We start from the raw sequence: 17,477 nt of genomic DNA, 5'->3' as shown, positions 1-17,477 counted from the left end.
TTTTGATATTAAATATATCAAATATATCATCACTCATTTATAAAAGTGGAAAAACTCCAAGGTAGCCAGTGGTAAAATCAAGAAGTCAAGCCAAAATTATAGGTAGTCAAAAGCATTTGAAATTATCTTTTATCAATTAACTATTATAATATGTACAAGCCATTGCTCTAGTCTTGGAAATTGTATCTTAATGGAAACTGTACTTGATTTTTGTTACTTGTGACTTGAACAATGATACAATTTATGTTACTAGATTATATAGGTATATCCTTGCTTATCCATTGAGCATTGTCAACTAAAATAAAGTACTAGTTCTGTTCATTGTCAACTTTAGGAGGAATTATTTGCGAGTACAATTATTAGCAGACAAGTTTTCCAAGATCAGCTGTTATTTATTTTTGTGTCCACATATGTGTAGCAATAGAAATTAGTTGCCACAAGATATTTTCAAGGTAGTCATTTAGGTCGCATTGGGGACTGTTTTAGTCGCAACTTTGAGGCCTGAATTGAAATGTTGGTTCAAGATAATGCATAATTGTCAAAAAATACTCTATACTCTCTTGCAAAAAGCTAAATCTGAGGAAAACACAGCTGCATCCGGACCTCTCAGTGATGTACCTTGTCAATAGCTGCTCTGCGCGTCTCGTCATCCATCCAATGCAAATTGGGCAAGTTTTTCTTGAAAGCCATCTTAACCTCATCAATCATCTTCTCCGCCTGAAACAACAAAGGGTTTTATACCAATCACCATAATAACACTTGTCACTTCCTTCTAACTACAAATTACACTAAAAACATAAACTACATCTTTATTTCATATCTACTTAATGACAAAGAGATAACGAGATAACAAATAATGACTTTACTTTTATCTTTCACATTCTAAAATCTTATCATACATGTGATATATCCACTACCTCTTCTGACTGGCCAATTTCAGGGGAATCCCCATCAGATTCAGGGGAATCCCCTCCAATGAACTGTACAACGTCCCTCTTTCAATCTGGCTTATCTATCCAACATGCATGAACGAGCACCCCAAATTAATTGCTAATCAAATTTAAGTGAAACGAACTATTCTATTAATCAATTATGCTTTTTATAGAAACTTAATAAATGACAATGATGGAAGCACAAACTCAATGGTGAGTGAGTCGGTTTGGTTTTACAATTGTGTTAGTAAGGCCATACTTTCTACTTGCTTTACAGACCGCTAACTGTAAATTTTTGTTGAAATGGAATTATTTTTTTCTGAATCTGTCCTTTTTTTTTTATCCTGCCGATAAGCTGATAGCATATTGCACCCAAAAAATGTTTTCAAAACAAGGACTGACTGAAGTTGACATATACTAAACATGAGAGTCAAAATAATTTTTTTTCTCGCTCGTGACATTGATAGGATGCATAGATGCACAACAGTGTTCCCGCTTGAGGTTTGTATTGCTTAAAGCAACAGCTATGTTGCAGCCTCTCCTCCGACATTAAACTACTTTTATTTTTCCTACCAGCCGACCTTTAATGGAGCAGAAAACTAAAAAAAGAAGTTGAATTGCTTCCCCCCTTCCATATCCCTCATCGACAGTTTATTTCCTGTAAAAGATCTGTAAAGCAAGGGTGTGGGCCAATGAGGGTGAGTCTGGTTTAACTGAGTGAGTGAGTGAGTGAGTGAGTGAGTGAGTGAGTGAGTGAGTGAGTGAGTGAGTGAGTGAGTGAGTGAGTGAGCGAGCGAGCGAGCCAGTGAGTGAAACCCACGAGCATGGGTATGGTGCTGACAAACCTAGAAACATAATCGGGGCAAACCGGTATTCGAACCCACAATCATAGGTTTCTGGCGTGCCCAAGGGACGCAACTCTGCACAGTAATGAGTGAGTGGTTTTATGCTAGTTTTAGTAATGAGTGAGTGGTTCTGTGCTCATGGACAGTCGGGTAGCCTAGTGGTTTAAGCATTCGCTCGCCACGCTGAGGACCCGGGTTCGATTCCCAATATGGGTACAATGTGTGAAGCCCATTTCTGGTGTCCCCCGCCGTGATTTTGCTGGAATATTGCCAAAAGTGGTGTAAAACCAAACTCACTCACTCACTCTATGCTAGTATAAGTAATGTGTGATAGAGTTTGGTTTAATGCTAGGTTTACTAGTGAGTGAGTTTGGTTTTATGCTAAGTTTACTAGTGTGTGAGTTAGTTTGGTTTTATGCTAAGTTTACTAGTGAGTGAGTTAGTTTGTTTTTATGCTACGTTTACTAGTGAGTGAGTTTGGTTTTATGCTAGGTTTTCTAGTGAGTGAATTTGGTTTTATGCTAAGTTTACTTGTGAGTGAGTTTGGTTTTATGCTAAGTTTACTTGTGAGTGAGTTTGGTTTTATGCTAAGTTTACTAGTGAGTGAGTTTGGTTTAACACCGCTTTGAACAGTATTTCAGTTAAATCACAGCATGACAGCTTAATGGAGGAGAATAGCCCTAAGGAAAGCAGGACAAAGGCAAACCAAGGATCATAATGGGTTGAATCTGGGATTTGAACCACTGTTCACAGGATCCTGCAATGCCTCGAGATGCATCATATACTGACTGGTCCAGGCTGTACAGTTAAGACATCAGAGCGTTGTTAAGTACCCTTTCTACATGGCAAGTAATATTGTCTCAAAATATGATCATCATCAACCAAATTTACTTACCTGAATTAAGACAACAACAGGATGCTGTGTTAACAGGAAACAAATGACCAAAGTGTTGTTTTCTAACTGCACTTTTTCCCCATAGTAGCTGAAAGTTTGTTCATATTGTTCATGGTATGTTGTGAAATAGCTTTTAACAGTCTTTCTGAAAGTAAATGGGATATTTTCCATCCCCAATATCACATGTATGAATGATGCTAGTGATAGAACTCGCCTTTACTTTGCTAGCCCCGTGGAAAGCCTCCTTCACGAACATCGACCCGAGAGCAAAGCCGAGGACAACATCGGTGTCGGTGATGCAGTAGCGCCACATCTCCTCGTTACCTGTCACACCTGAAACGACAAACCCAGAGTCACTCGACACTGACTTGCTTGCCGTCCTGGACCCATCACTATCCACCTTTAATACCCTATAACAGTATCCACCTTTAATACTCTACAACGGCATCCACCTTTAATATCCTACAACATCCACCTTTAATACCCTACAACAGCATCCACCTTTAACACTCTACAACAGAATCCACCTTTAACACTCTACAACAGCATCCACCTTTAACACTCTACAACAGCATCCACCTTAAATACCCTACAACAGCATCCACCTTTAACACTCTACAACAGCATCCACCTTTAACACTCTACAACAGCATCCACCTTTAATACTCCACAACAGCATCCACCTTTAACACTCTACAACAGCATCCACCTTTAACACTCCACAACAGCATCCACCTTTAACACTCCACAACAGCATCCACCTTTAACACTCTACAACAGCATCCACCTTTAATACTCTACAACAGCATCCACCTTTAACACTCTACAACAGCATCCACCTTTAACACTCTACAACAGCATCCACCTTTAACACTCTACAACAGCATCCACCTTTAACACTCTACAACAGAATCCACCTTTAACACTCTACAACAGCATCCACCTTTAACACTCCACAACAGCATCCACCTTAAACACTCTACAACAGCATCCACCTTTAACACCCTACAACAGCATCCACCTTTAACACTCTACAACAGCATCCACCTTTAACACTCTACAACAGCATCCACCTTTAACACTCCACAACAGCATCCACCTTTAACACTCCACAACAGCATCCACCTTTAACACTCAACAACAGCATCCACCTTTAACACTCTACAACAGCATCCACCTTTAACACTCTACAACAGCATCCACCTTTAACACTCCACAACAGCATCCACCTTTAACACTCCACAACAGCATCCACCTTTAACACCCTACAACAGCATCCACCTTTAACACTCCACAACAGCATCCACCTTTAACACTCAACAACAGCATCCACCTTTAATACTCAACAACAGCATCCACCTTTAACACTCAACAACAGAATCCACCTTTAACACTCAACAACAGCATCCACCTTTAATACCCTACAACAGCATCCACCTTTAACACTCAACAACAGCATCCACCTTTAACACTCAACAACAGCATCCACCTTTAATACTCTACAACAGCATCCACCTTTAACACTCTACAACAGCATCCATCTTTAACACTCAACAACAGCATCCACCTTTAATACTCTACAACAGCATCCACCTTTAACACTCTACAACAGCATCCACCTTTAAATGCTCTACAACAGCATCCACCTTTAACACTCTACAAGAGCATCCACCTTTAACACCCCACAACAGCATCCTCCTTTAACACTCCACAACAGCATCCACCTTTAACACTCCACAACAGCATCCACCTTTAACACTCCACAACAGCATCCATCTTTAACACTCAACAACAGCATCCACCTTTAACACTCCACAACAGCATCCACCTTTAACACTCCACAACAGCATCCACCTTTAATACCCTACAACAGCATCCACATTTAACACTCCACAACAGCATCCAACTCCACCACATATAATGGCTGACAAAGGAAAAGGTTGATTTGAATGTTACCTGTCATAACCTGTGTGAAAGTCTTCTTGGCTTCTCGGAATGGCTTGGACAGGTATGGCGCCAGAGACTTGACGACAGACCACATCAGGTAGTTGTTTAATGTGCTGCAACAACATGAACGAGTGAGTGAACAAGAGTCGCCAGGAGATGAGATATCCCCCTGGTCAGGTACATTTCGGAAATACAGTCTGGCTACTGAAAGCCTTCTTTTGGTTCAGTCCCACTGGATACCTCCAGTTCAGTGAAGAAAAAAGTAATGCTGGATATTTCAAAATCCCAAATCACCAAAAGGCACTAGTTCACCACTGGACTGCTCTGTATAACAAGTTTCATCGCAAAATATTTAACAGTTTGGGACTTCTGCTCCGGAAACGAGCACTACCATCATTTTCAGTAAAGTTGAATTTGTTGTCATGGAAAACAAGAGTCTTCAGAAGATGATCCCCCACAAATTCAAAAGAACAAATCATCAGACTGTTACTTTAAGTCCAACTAATCTGTCTGTCCATATATGAGAGAAGTTATGGAGTTATCAAAACAATACCATGGAATTGGGCTTTTGAACTTTCTATAAGTTCTGATTTGTGAGTCTGTATTAGCAAATCCTGCAATTAACCGAAATCTGCATGTGGAAATCCATGTTGCTTATGAACCAGATGTTAATTTCGATACTGAAATTTGATTGGACTATGCATAGACGCGTTAGTCAGGACAAAATATAACTCGATAATTCCCGCCTAGTTTGGCAAGGGTGGCAATTGGACTTATACAGTCAGTTAACTCCCTTGCCTCAGGAAGATGCTTCAAGGATAAATAGAAGTTCTCAACAATAACAATATGGAAAGCAGAGTTTCTGGATTAACAGGGTCTGGACTGAGGAGGTTTCCCAGTTTCAGTAAGCAATGATCTCACTTCTTGCCATCGTCGGAGGACTTGGCATTACTGAGGATGGCCTTGAGGTTCTTCAGGAACTTGGGGGCATAGACGACAACTTCCTCCGAGGACTTGAGTGTGATGTTGACAACGCTCATCATGGAGTTGAAGTATTGGAGCCAGTTCAGCTGCAAACCAACAGCAGTCAGTGAATATTGTTTAATGCCAAAGGGGAACAGTTTCTGCATGTCGACTATTGGTTACAAAGGGGAACAGTTTCTGCATGTCGACTATCGGTTACAAAGGGGAACAGTTTCTGCATGTCGACTATCCGTTACTCACAAAGGGGAACAGTTTCTGCAAGTCGACTATCGGTTACAAAGGGGAACAGTTTCTGCATGTCGACTATCGGTTACAAAGGGGAACAGTTTCTGCATGTCAACTATCCGTTACTCACAAAGGGGAACAGTTTCTGCATGTCGACTATTGGTTACAAAGGGGAACTGTTTCTGCACGTCGACTATCGGTTACAAAGGGGAATAGTTTCTGCAAGTCGACTATCGGTTACAAAGGGGAACAGTTTCTGCATGTTGACTATCCGTTACAAAGGGGAACATTTTCTGCATGTCAACTATCCGTTACTCACAAAGGGGAACAGTTTCTGCATGTCGACTATTGGTTACAAAGGGGAACTGTTTCTGCACGTCGACTATCGGTTACAAAGGGGAATAGTTTCTGCAAGTCGACTATCGGTTACAAAGGGGAACAGTTTCTGCATGTTGACTATCCGTTACAAAGGGGAACAGTTTCTGCATGTCGACTATCGGTTACAAAGGGGAACAGTTTCTGCATGTCAACTATCGGTTACAAAGGGGAACATTTTCTGCATGTCAACTATCCGTTACTCACAAAGGGGAACAGTTTCTGCATGTCGACTATTGGTTACAAAGGGGAACAGTTTCTGCACGTCGACTATCGGTTACAAAGGGGAACAGTTTCTGCATGTCGACTATCGGTTACAAAGGGGAACAGTTTCTGCATGTCGACTATTGGTTACAAAGGGGAACAGTTTCTGCATGTCGACTATCGGTTAAAAAGGTGAACAGTTTCTGCATGTCGACTATCGGTTACAAAGAGGAACAGTTTCTGCATGTCGACTACCCGTTACTCACAAAGGGGAACTGTTTCTGCATGTCGACTATCCGCATCTTGTGGTAGTTCTTCTCCTCATCGCGTCTGTCTTTCGCTGGGATGGTGATCTGGAAACAGCTTCAAGCATATGTAACAGCCCAAGTGAGGTAAGCATTAGGCTTACCATACCATAGCAAAGCATACACAAGGAACCTAATTGTTCCCAATAGAACCTGGCCTTTTAGTGCGAGCTCACTGAGATACCATGCCACAGTTTAACATGAATTTCCTGCTCAGACACAGTATTGTTTTATCCTGTAAGGCTGAGAGCCAGGCATTGAAATACAAGAAAAATGATGTTCAAAAACCTGTGTCTTTCAGGAATTGTCACGTTTTGATACAAACTATACATTGTTCTTTGATTTTGTGTGTGTGTGTGTGTGTGTGTGTGTGTGTGTGTGTGTGTGTGTGTTTGTGCGTGCGTGCGTGTGGCTTGGATGATTTTGGTGTGTGTGTGTGTTCGTGTGTGTAGCTTGGATGATTTTGGTGTATGAATGCGAATGTGCAACTGTTTATCAACTGTGGTGCCCTAGACCACAAGGCACCAAGCTGTCCCAACTTCTGTCCAAATGATTTGTTCGATTTTTTTATTGTTTGATGCCACACTCGGCAATATTCCTTCTCTATGAAGGCGGTCTGTAACTGAGTCACCTCTAACGACAATCATAGTCGCCTCTTATGACAAGCATGGGTTGCTGAAGACCTTTTCTCTACCCGGATCTTCAAGGGTCACGTCCAAATGAAGGAGATATATATGAGAAACCTGAATAAAATATAAGCCTACCTCAGCTATTTTTGTCTCAAACTCTATAACTTTTATCATGTCATCCCTGGTAGTGTTGCGATCCTCAGCTCCAAGCAACATCCCCAACGTCGTCATGTACTCCAGATACCCTGACAACACCTACAACGTGAGCAACAACTACATCAATAAGCTGTTCGTGTGCTGCTAAGTCTGGTCTTCAGTGAATAAAGGTTAAAAACAGAGAAAATCAAGTCAAAAAGTTTGAATCTTCGTCCAATCTACGACACAAAAAACTTCAGCACAATGCTAATCTGATAAAGATTATTGATTATTCCATGTTTTTTCACCTACATCGATGGGAAACATTATCAATTTATTGTACAAAATTGAAAGTACATAATTGGAAATTGGGCTTTTCGAAATAAGCTCAGTAGGGGACTAGATGTTTTTAGATTATCACACATTCGGGTAAACGTTTAAACCCGCAGTTACCATCTTTGCAACAGTGCAGAATGAAGGCTGCCTAGAAAAGTCACGTCTTGAGCACGCAAGCCAACAGTTGGGTCATGATAACACACAAAAAGCCAGTTCATACTATGTGGCTGTTTCTTGTTATTGTATGCAGCACTTAGCAATATTCCAGCTATTAAATAAGAAACAACTAGGCAATCCTAAGAGCAATGATCAACGCTGTTGGGTACGATGACACACCATCACCCAAGGCACACAAGGGGCGGTCGGGTAGCCTAGTGGTTAAAGCGTTCGCTCTTCACGCCGAAGACCCAGGTTCGATTCCCGACATGGGTACAATGTGTGAAGCCCATTTCTGGTGTCCCCCACCGTGATATTGCTGGAATATTGCTAAAAGGGGCGTAAAACCATACTTACTCACTCACTCACTCACTCACTCCCAAGGTACACAAACCCCCAACATCCCTGGATCCATTCCCATGGGTTCTTGCGATCACAAATTACCTGCCCTTGATTTCATTAACAGTTTACCGACCAATCAAACGTCGACATAAGGGAAAGGGTAAGGGAGGTAAATTGTTTTACCTAGAAACCAAAGCCACCGCCAGTTCTAACAGACATGAAGACACCCTTTCCATCAAAAATATTTTTTAGGGCTTTCTTCTGCGTGTCAGTCAGTTTTCAATGTTGAATTTCTCGCGAACTCGATCATGATCAGTGAGACTGTCCAACCCAACACTGTCGTAACACATTCTGATTGGTAAATTGGACCTAGTAGCTTAACCAATCAAATTGGCAAATTTGCAATTGCAAGAACCATGGGATTGAATCAAGGGGTTGGAACAGGCTTACCGAAATGCCTATCCCTACGACTGAATCCCACGACTGAGGACCTTTTCTTACCTGAAATCCCCCTGGGGAGACAAGCATAGGTTGCTGGGGACCTATATTCTTAACCGGAATCCCCACAGGGAGACAAGCAAAGGTCCCTGGAAACCTATATTCTTACTCAGAATCCCTTAAAGGTGTTACTGGTGACCTATTCTGTCTATTTAAGTATATAATAACAGTCTAACATGCCAAATATTGTATCACAAAATGATGGCTCGGGGTGCTCTGCTCAAAGCTCCTGCCATGATTATCAGTGTTAATTCCATCTTCAATGTCAGTTCCTCTGGGGGAATATAGATAAGTGATGCAATCAATCAATACAGCCGATCCCCATACCCCTGGTACCTATTTTAATACTGTATTCGACGTAATAAGTGCCCTGCTCTAATAAGCACCCACGGTGACATTTGCTAATATATTGGCTAGTGAACAATCCCAATTGGCACCCCTGCCGATTGATCAATGTACACAAGACTTATTTTTCGCGTATAATACGCACTCGTGTGTTATATGCACCCTTAATCATGGGCAATTAAATTCTGGAAAATATATCTGTCGTACATAAACATTTCAGGCTGTCAGCATAAACCACGAAATTGATCTTTCAACTGTTTTTCACTAAAATAATATTCAAATAAGAGCCCCCTATTTCTAATTTTGATAGCGCCCTAGGCGCTTATTACGTCGAATACGGTAACAATTTCCTTACATGGATCTGTAGCAGCTAATCAATGACGTGGGAAAGTTTAAATGGCAGTCTTCAAGAACCTCTGTTAAAAATCCTTAATGGTCTCATTACAAGGTCCTGAGACACCTTCAAACATCATCGGCTCTTTGTATAGTCTATATCAGGACCATATTTACACTGTCCCGATAAACGCGAAACACATCCCAAAATCAATACGCCTTTGAAACACAGCAGTGCTTTTTGCCACATGCCGTTAAGGTGATGATAATGGGGTGACGATTCGATATGACGGGCCTGGGAAACGTTTTAAAATATTTTTTATTAAAATAATTTGTTCATGAAATTGATGGCAAAAAATGATTTTAGCAACAAAAAGTGGACATACTGCATTGTGGGTTAAAAAAATTGAAAAAATGGTCAGGCTCCAACTTTTTGAGAGACTAGGCACTACCCTATCTGTAACAGGGGCTCAGAAATAAAATATCAATTACAAAAAAAACTAAACTTTTTGAGTTAGTTGGTTGGTTGGTTGGTTTGTTGTTTAACGCCGCACTCGGCAATATTACAGCTATATGACGGCGGTCTGTAAATAATCGAGTCTGGACCAGACAATCCAGTGATTAATATCATGAGCATCGATCCACGCAATTTGGATCGATGACATGCATCAACCAAGTCAGCAAGCCTTACCACCCGATCCCGTTAGTCGCCTTTTACGACAAGCATAGTCACCTTTTACGGCAAGCATGGGTTGCTGAAGACCTCTTCTACCCCGGAATCTTCACGGGTCCCCAACTTTTTGAGAGGTAGAAAGAGGAAAAGAACTTTTTGGTATGTTATGGAGCTCTGACTGAAACATACTCTGTCTCAAACAAAAATCCCAATTCCGTCTCCAATGTTTAAGGATCATACCTAGATAACGTACCTTGTCTTCAGTAATGGACTTATTGAGATAGTAGTCCCGCTCAGGTAGGCCTAGGCCGCTTTGGTCAACCTGCAACAGAAAATTGATTAACACAAACTTTTTCATGAGGGTTCATTTACACTAGCAGTGCTCCCAGGATGGCGTCCCAGACTCGGCCGAGGAAGGCGGTCGGGTAGCCTAGTGGTTAAAGCGTTAGCTCGTCATGCCGAAGACCCAGGTTCGATTCCCAACATGGGTACAATGTGTGAAGCCCATTTCTGGTGTCCCCCTCCGTGATATTGATGGAATATTGCTAAAAGCAGAGTAAACCATACTCACTCACTCACTCACTCACTCAACAAGGAAGCATTGTATGGGCTGAAAATATACTGCTTATTGGAATCGATTTTCATAATGTTTGGATGAACCAGGGAAGGTGTAAGTGTATGGTTCTAACAAGGAGCTGTAAGTATATAGAGAAATGAGTGAGAGAGTGAATTGGGCTATACACTGATGTCGACAGTATTCAATCATGTCATGTCACCTCACTAATATTGCTTTGAACAGTATTTCACTTATATCACATTAAGTATGCTTATCAATGAGTGAGTGAGTGAGTGATTAAGTTAATATCATGGCACGTCAGCTCGGTAATGAGTGAGTGAGTGAGTTTGGGTTTAAAACTGCTTTGAACAGTATTTCAGTTATAGCATGGCAGTTCATTAATGGGCGAGTGAGTGAGTTTGGGTTTAACGCTGCTTTGAACAGTATTTCAGTTATATTATGGCAGTTCATTAATGAGTGAGTGAGTGAGTTGGGGTTTAACACGGCTTTGAACAGTATTTCAGTTATAGCATAGCACCTCTGCTCATTAATGAATGAGTGAGTGAGTTGGGGTTTAACACTGCTTTGAAAAGAATTTCAGTTGTATCATGGCATGTCAGCTCATTAATGAGTGAGTGAGTTTGGGTTTAACACTGCTTTGATCAATATTTCAATAAACGCTGTGTAAGATCCACAAACACAGGCATGTGCCATGATCACAGACTTCTGGCATGCCTAAGACACGAAACTCTTCACCATGAATATGGGGCCTTAAAAGACTTAGCCACCGTTTCCCCAGACAATTAATTGACGAGGAAAGCCCCAAATGACGCAGGTGGGCGAAATCAGCGACGTCAACAAGCTTAACAATATTGTAAATACGCAAGTCCTGCTTGATCACTGTGTAGCAATCTGCACTGAAATGTACCTACAATTGCAATAAGGAAGTCGAGTATCATGTCATAAGTTAATGAAAAAGTCATCTGTGATTGCTGGAATATCGGAAAACAGGATCAGTTGTGTAACTTTAACATTGGACATCGTTTTCAGGGCTAACTACATAAAGAGGGGATATAGAACCAAATTCAGTTGGCCAAGTCTGGTGAGCATCGTCCTTCCAATGTTATCATAAAAGTTCAACTAAGGGTATTACTAAAGCAGATTGAAATACGAACCACGGTTTCCTAATTACATGACGAACAGATCAAACAGACAGATAATGTCGACTAATCCTTTTTGTGCCTCATACAAGATGAAAGCGATGGTTTATCAAGATGGCCGCCTGGTCTGGTGAAATGTCAGCTGCATGACAGACGATGTGATAGTTTTTGAACAACGTCCGACTTGACAGTTTTCTTAATCTTCCAATATTCTGTTATTCATGATGATTATTTTAGGAATTCCACTTCAAATGAGTACACTGTGGTTATTCCTGACTGCATCACATTTGGGGGCAGTGGGGTAGCCTAGTGGTTAAAGCGTTCGCTCGTCACACCGAAGACCCACTTTTGATTTCCCGACATGGGTACAATGTGTGAAGGCCATTTCTGGTGTCCCCCGCCGTGACATTGCTGGAATATTGCTGAAAGCGGCGTAAAACAAACTCACTCATGTCATTTGGTTTCAGTTGTTACTGGCAAAACACATGCTACAGCCTTAGAAATGAGTTTTTTTAAGACTATTCCAGGGGGATAGTCTATACCGTATTCGACGTAATAAGCGCCCCGCTCTAATAAGCGCCCACGGCAACATTTGCTAATATATTGGCCAGTGAACAATCCCAACTAGCACCCCTTCCGACTGATCAATGTACACATGCCTTATTTATTCGCGTATAATACGCACTCATGTGTTATATGCACCCTTAATAAGGGGCAATTGAATTCTGGAAAAATATATCTGTCGTCCATAAACATTTCAGGCTGTCAGCATAAACCACGAAATTTATCTTTCAACTCAATTTTTTTTACTAAAATAATATTCCAATAAGAGCCCCCGATTTCTAATTTTGAGAGCGCCCTTCGCGCTTATTATGTCGAAAACGGTACCTTATTTCACTAACCCTCAGAGTAGTAGTCGCATTAATTTAGAGACACATTAATTTCTGGATTGACAGTATCCATTTTAGTAAAAGCCTAAGCTGACTTTTGGAAATCAGGACTGGCAACTCTAAAAATTACCAATCCCATTAGTTTTTGTCAGTCCAAACTATAAACAAACGAAAAAACATATGGAAATTTCCTGCTTTTAATTCTTTCAACATCATGTACAATGCAATCTGAAGTGACTTACACAAAGTTCTGACACATTTTTCTCTTTTCTTTTAATATTCTAAGACAAGGTCATTTCAAGTTTATATTTAACCTCGAAGCAAAGCAAACTGTTATTTCCTTGCACTAAAAATAGATAAGGGGAAACCCTGATGGTAACAGACAGGCTGTCTTCATTAGAAAAATATACTTATATGAATATCGCTGATGTTTTGTTCATCAACAAAGATTTATAAGGTATTTTATTTGCCGGTCCACAGGGACTGGCAGTCACATGAATTACAAGTCCAAGGCTCATTTTACCGGTAAAATACTGGTAATTTCCGGTAAACAGGAGTGAGTGAGTGAGTATTGGACGACAATCCAGAATCGCTTTGTGGAACGGGGCCCAGCTCACGTTACTTACATCTCTAAACTGAAAAAGTTTGGCTTCAGTTGGAACATTCTATTACATTCTATTAGTCAAGCACAAAAATAACTATTTTTATAAATTTACTTCAAAAAGTTAACGAGTGAATGATATTTATGCCACAGTCAGCAATATTCAAAGAAGTCATTTAGATGTTGGTTTTGGTTTGGTCTGTGTGTTTTACATCGCACTCAGCAATATTCCAGCTATATGACGGCGGTCTGTAAATAATCAAGTCTGGACCAGACAATCCAGTGATTGATATCATGAGCATCGATCCATGCCATTGGGATCAATGACATGCATCAACCAAGTCAGCGAGCCTGACCACCCAATCCTGTTAGTCGCCTCTTACAACAAGCATATTCGCCTTTTACGGCAAGCATGGGTTACTGAAGACCAATTCTACCCCGGATCTTCACTGGTCCATTTAGATGTTGGAATACATGGCACTTATTATGGACAGCAACTTCGTTAATTCAATGTCATGACGTTACAGAGCTACTTTTGCTCCTTCATCAGGTGAAAGATGATGAACGTCCAAGAAATAGCTCTGTAACTTGTGACATTGAATAAAAGAATTGCTGTCCAGAAAAAGTGTCATGTATTAATATTCAAATTATCGACGCATCAAGCAAATATTTATGCCACTGATTCCATTCCAGGCAGTCAGGGAACCTAGACACATATTCAATCAGGTCACACACGACTGAACCCTTGATTAGTCAGGCAGTTTGATGTACAGAGTTGTTTCCCCTAGACCGCCAGGAACTAAAGATCCTGGGTTCAAATCCTTATTTTGATTATACTGCACCAAACTCGTATACATCTTAGACCTGAATCACTTCATGCATTCTCCCGACAGTTGGATGGTACTAGGTCATATAACTCAAATACTATTCAAAGTGGTGTTGAACCCAACACACTAATTCATAAGTCAGCACAACCAACAAGCAGGGGCCAATGGAGATACTGCCCGTCCACAAAGCCATCTTATCACTAAGATGATCGTGTTAAATGGCAGTGTATTTGTTTAACAATGATTGTAACTGTGTTTCTTTGTTTCTGTTGAGATTCGGTAGACGCTCATTGCATTGTGTATGGACAGTGATCAGTTGTCAGGGGGTACTCTATTTAGATGCTAGTGCGGTGTGTAAATATCCGGTTCGGTATACCACGGACAGTGATAGTATGTTATAGAAACATGGAAAATGTTCTATGTTGTGAGTGCACTAAGTGGAACTTTCCAGGAACTGGTTAGACTCATGATAAAATGGGACAAGACCATGTTTATGTATCTCTCATGCATTTCATCAAATCAGAACCAGCTTTCATGTGAGGACCACTCATCATGCCTGATTCCCTGCCTAGCCCATCATGGGAGCTTGAACACTGTCCCCGCTGGTGAATATATATCATTATCACTGGCGGCAAGGACCACAGGACTAGTGCCAATTTCTAATGCTGTCATTGTGTACTCACCAAGAGTATATTGCTGGAGGAGTTGCGGTCGTTCCCGCCGACCCACATGTTAAACAGGGGGCTGACATCGATCATGTGCACCTTCTCCACGGCTGTCTGCAGGTTCCAGGCGTTCTGTTGCCAGGTGCCCGACTTGTTGGAGATACCCCACCCCCCCAGGCCCCTCAAGATGTCCAGGAGGGGCTGGGCGCCGAGCGCCTCCACCGTCTTGTTCTTGTCCATACACGACACAAAGTAAGCCTGGGCCTTCCTCTCAGCATTGCTGCGCGTCTTCACCGACACTTTTTCTACAAGAACGTAAAAGACTTGTCTCAATGGTGGATTTACGTGAAGTGTGCATGCCGTTTTCACAACTATACCTCCCTCAACACAAAACGTCATTTATTATAAATAAATATGTCAACAATAATAGCTCTGACTGATTATTCAATGACTTAATTGTGGACTTACACAAAGTGTGCATGCTGTTTTCACAACTATACCTCCCTCAACACAAAACGTCATTTATTATAAATAAATATGTCAACAATAATAGCTCTGACTGATTATTCAATGACTTAAGTGTGGACTTACACAAAGTGTGCATGCCGTTTTCACAACTACCGTATTTGACGTAATAAGCGCCCCGCTCTAATAAGCGCCCACAGCGTTATTTGCTGATATATTAGCACCCTTTCCAATTGTTCAATGAACACAAGACTTATTTATTCGTGTATAATACACACTCGTTTTTTATGCACCCTTAATTATGGGCAATTAAATTCTCGAAAATATGTCTATCGTGTATAATACACACAGATTCTTCTTTTATATCATTTCAGGCTGACCACAAAATTTACAATCTTTCAGCCTCGTTTTTAATATCACCAAAATAATATTCTAATAAGAGCCCCCTATTTCTAATTTTGAGAGCGCCCTGGGCCCTTATTACATCGAATACGGTATACCTCCATTAACGCAAAACGCCATTTATTATAAATAAATATGTCAACAATAATAGCTTCAGACTGATTAATTAATCAGTAACACAAACAGGGGCACAACAATACGAAATCAGCGACATTCAGCGCAATAATGCAACACACGCCCTGCCCATTCTATCATGAGCCAATCAGGAAACTGTAGTAAGAGGGCGTGGCCTAATTTTGTTTGGTTCGGGGAACATAAATGCAAAAGATACTTGCTTGGTCAGCCAATCAAATGCTAGGGAATCGTTTGCGATTTGTTTAAGGGTTCATGAACAAAAGGCGGCACTTACCGAGGACGTTCTTCATGACCAGCTGGTTCTCCTGCCACAGCACACTGAACGTGCCCCACCTGCTGTGGCCTGATGGGATGGGGTGTGACTTGATCCACCCTCCACAGGCGTACTGGAAGAAGTCCTTGCAGGGGTCGGCACTGCGGTCCATCGTGGTGATGATGGAGCTGGCCACCGTCACACACTCGGGGGTCATGCAGTAGTCTGAAGGAAGAGTGAGTGAGTGAGTGAGTGAGTGAGTGAGTGAGTGGGATGGTGGGCGAGTGAGTGAGTGAGTGGGTGGGTGGGTGGGTGGGTGGTGAGTGAGTGAGTGAGTGAGTGAGTGGGTGGTGAGTGAGTGAGTGAGTGAGTGGATGGGTGGGTGAGTGAGTGAGTGAGTGAGTGAGTGAGTGGGTGGGTGGGTGGGTGGGTGAGTGAGTGAGTGAGTGAGTGAGTGAGTGGGATGGTGGGCGAGTGAGCGAGTGAGTGAGTGAGTGAGTGAGTGAGTGAGTGAGTGAGTGAGTGGGTGGTGAGTGAGTGAGTGAGTGAGTGGATGGGTGGGTGAGTGAGTGAGTGAGTGAGTGAGTGGGTGGGTGGGTGGGTGGGTGGGTGGGTGAGTGAGTGAGTGAGTGAGTGAGTGAGTGAGTGGGATGGTGGGCGAGTGAGCGAGTGAGTGAGTGAGTGAGTGAGTGAGTGAGTGAGTGAGTGAGTGAGTGAGTGAGTTTTATACTTCTTTTAGCAATATTCCAGCAATATCACGACAGGGGGACACCAGAAATGGGTTTCACACATTGTGCCCATGTGGGGAATAGAACTGGACCTTTAGCGTGACATTCAATCGGCTGGGCAACATTACCACCAACAATGAGGACCGGGTCTTCAGCGTGACGAGTGAACACTTTAACCCCTAGGCTACCCCACCGCCCATCAGAAAGAAGAACAGTCACATCGTACACATCTTTTCTTGTAATGTTGAGTGAGTGAGTCAGTTGAGTTTTACTCCACTTTTAGCAACATGCAGGCAATATCCCGACAGGCTGCACACCCTGTATCTTGCATCACTAGGCTCTCTCAACAATTCCATGTTAACAAGTATTTATATGAGTTCTTATTGAAAAGTTGTCTCTTGGAAACAAGATGGGGATGAGGAATAATGTGTATCCCTCAATTTTCATCATTGCAACAAATTCGTCTGAGCGTAGCAAGTAACGGCAACCAAAACGGCAGATACGGGATAAACAGTCACTGGCGCGAAATTATGAACAGTCAGAGTGGCTGCAACTGAAGAGGTTTTCATTCATCAGCGTTTTATCACTGGAATATTCCAGGGAAGAACATATGGTTAAAAGAAGGAAGAGTGAGTG

At 41.7% G+C, this 17,477-nt stretch overlaps 1 protein-coding gene across 5 annotated transcripts in view; it reads right to left on the bottom strand.

The window, feature by feature from the left end:
• LOC124137668 (endothelin-converting enzyme homolog) overlaps positions 1-17,477 on the bottom strand; it is a 117,440-nt gene that overhangs the window by 16,228 nt on the left and 83,735 nt on the right. For 4 of the 5 annotated variants that reach the window (XM_048391636.1, XM_048391633.1, XM_048391634.1 and 1 more), the window contains exons 3-11: positions 16,135-16,338; positions 14,877-15,163; positions 10,413-10,481; positions 7,477-7,596; positions 6,674-6,760; positions 5,541-5,689; positions 4,629-4,732; positions 2,887-3,005; positions 619-717 (exon numbers count right to left, since the gene is read on the bottom strand). In XM_048391636.1, the coding sequence (XP_048247593.1) occupies positions 619-717; positions 2,887-3,005; positions 4,629-4,732; positions 5,541-5,689; positions 6,674-6,760; positions 7,477-7,596; positions 10,413-10,481; positions 14,877-15,163; positions 16,135-16,338 (1,238 nt within the window). The remainder of the gene's footprint in view (positions 1-618; positions 718-2,886; positions 3,006-4,628; positions 4,733-5,540; positions 5,690-6,673; positions 6,761-7,476; positions 7,597-10,412; positions 10,482-14,876; positions 15,164-16,134; positions 16,339-17,477) is intronic. The other variant, XM_048391635.1, reaches the window with a different exon arrangement.

Source organism: Haliotis rufescens, unplaced genomic scaffold (assembly GCF_023055435.1).
Source record: "Haliotis rufescens isolate VD_foot unplaced genomic scaffold, xgHalRufe1.0.p SCAF_94, whole genome shotgun sequence".
NCBI classification, from domain to species: domain Eukaryota; kingdom Metazoa; phylum Mollusca; class Gastropoda; order Lepetellida; family Haliotidae; genus Haliotis; species Haliotis rufescens.
Note: the sequence above shows the minus strand (reverse complement) of the source record. Positions and strands in the feature narration are given on the sequence as shown.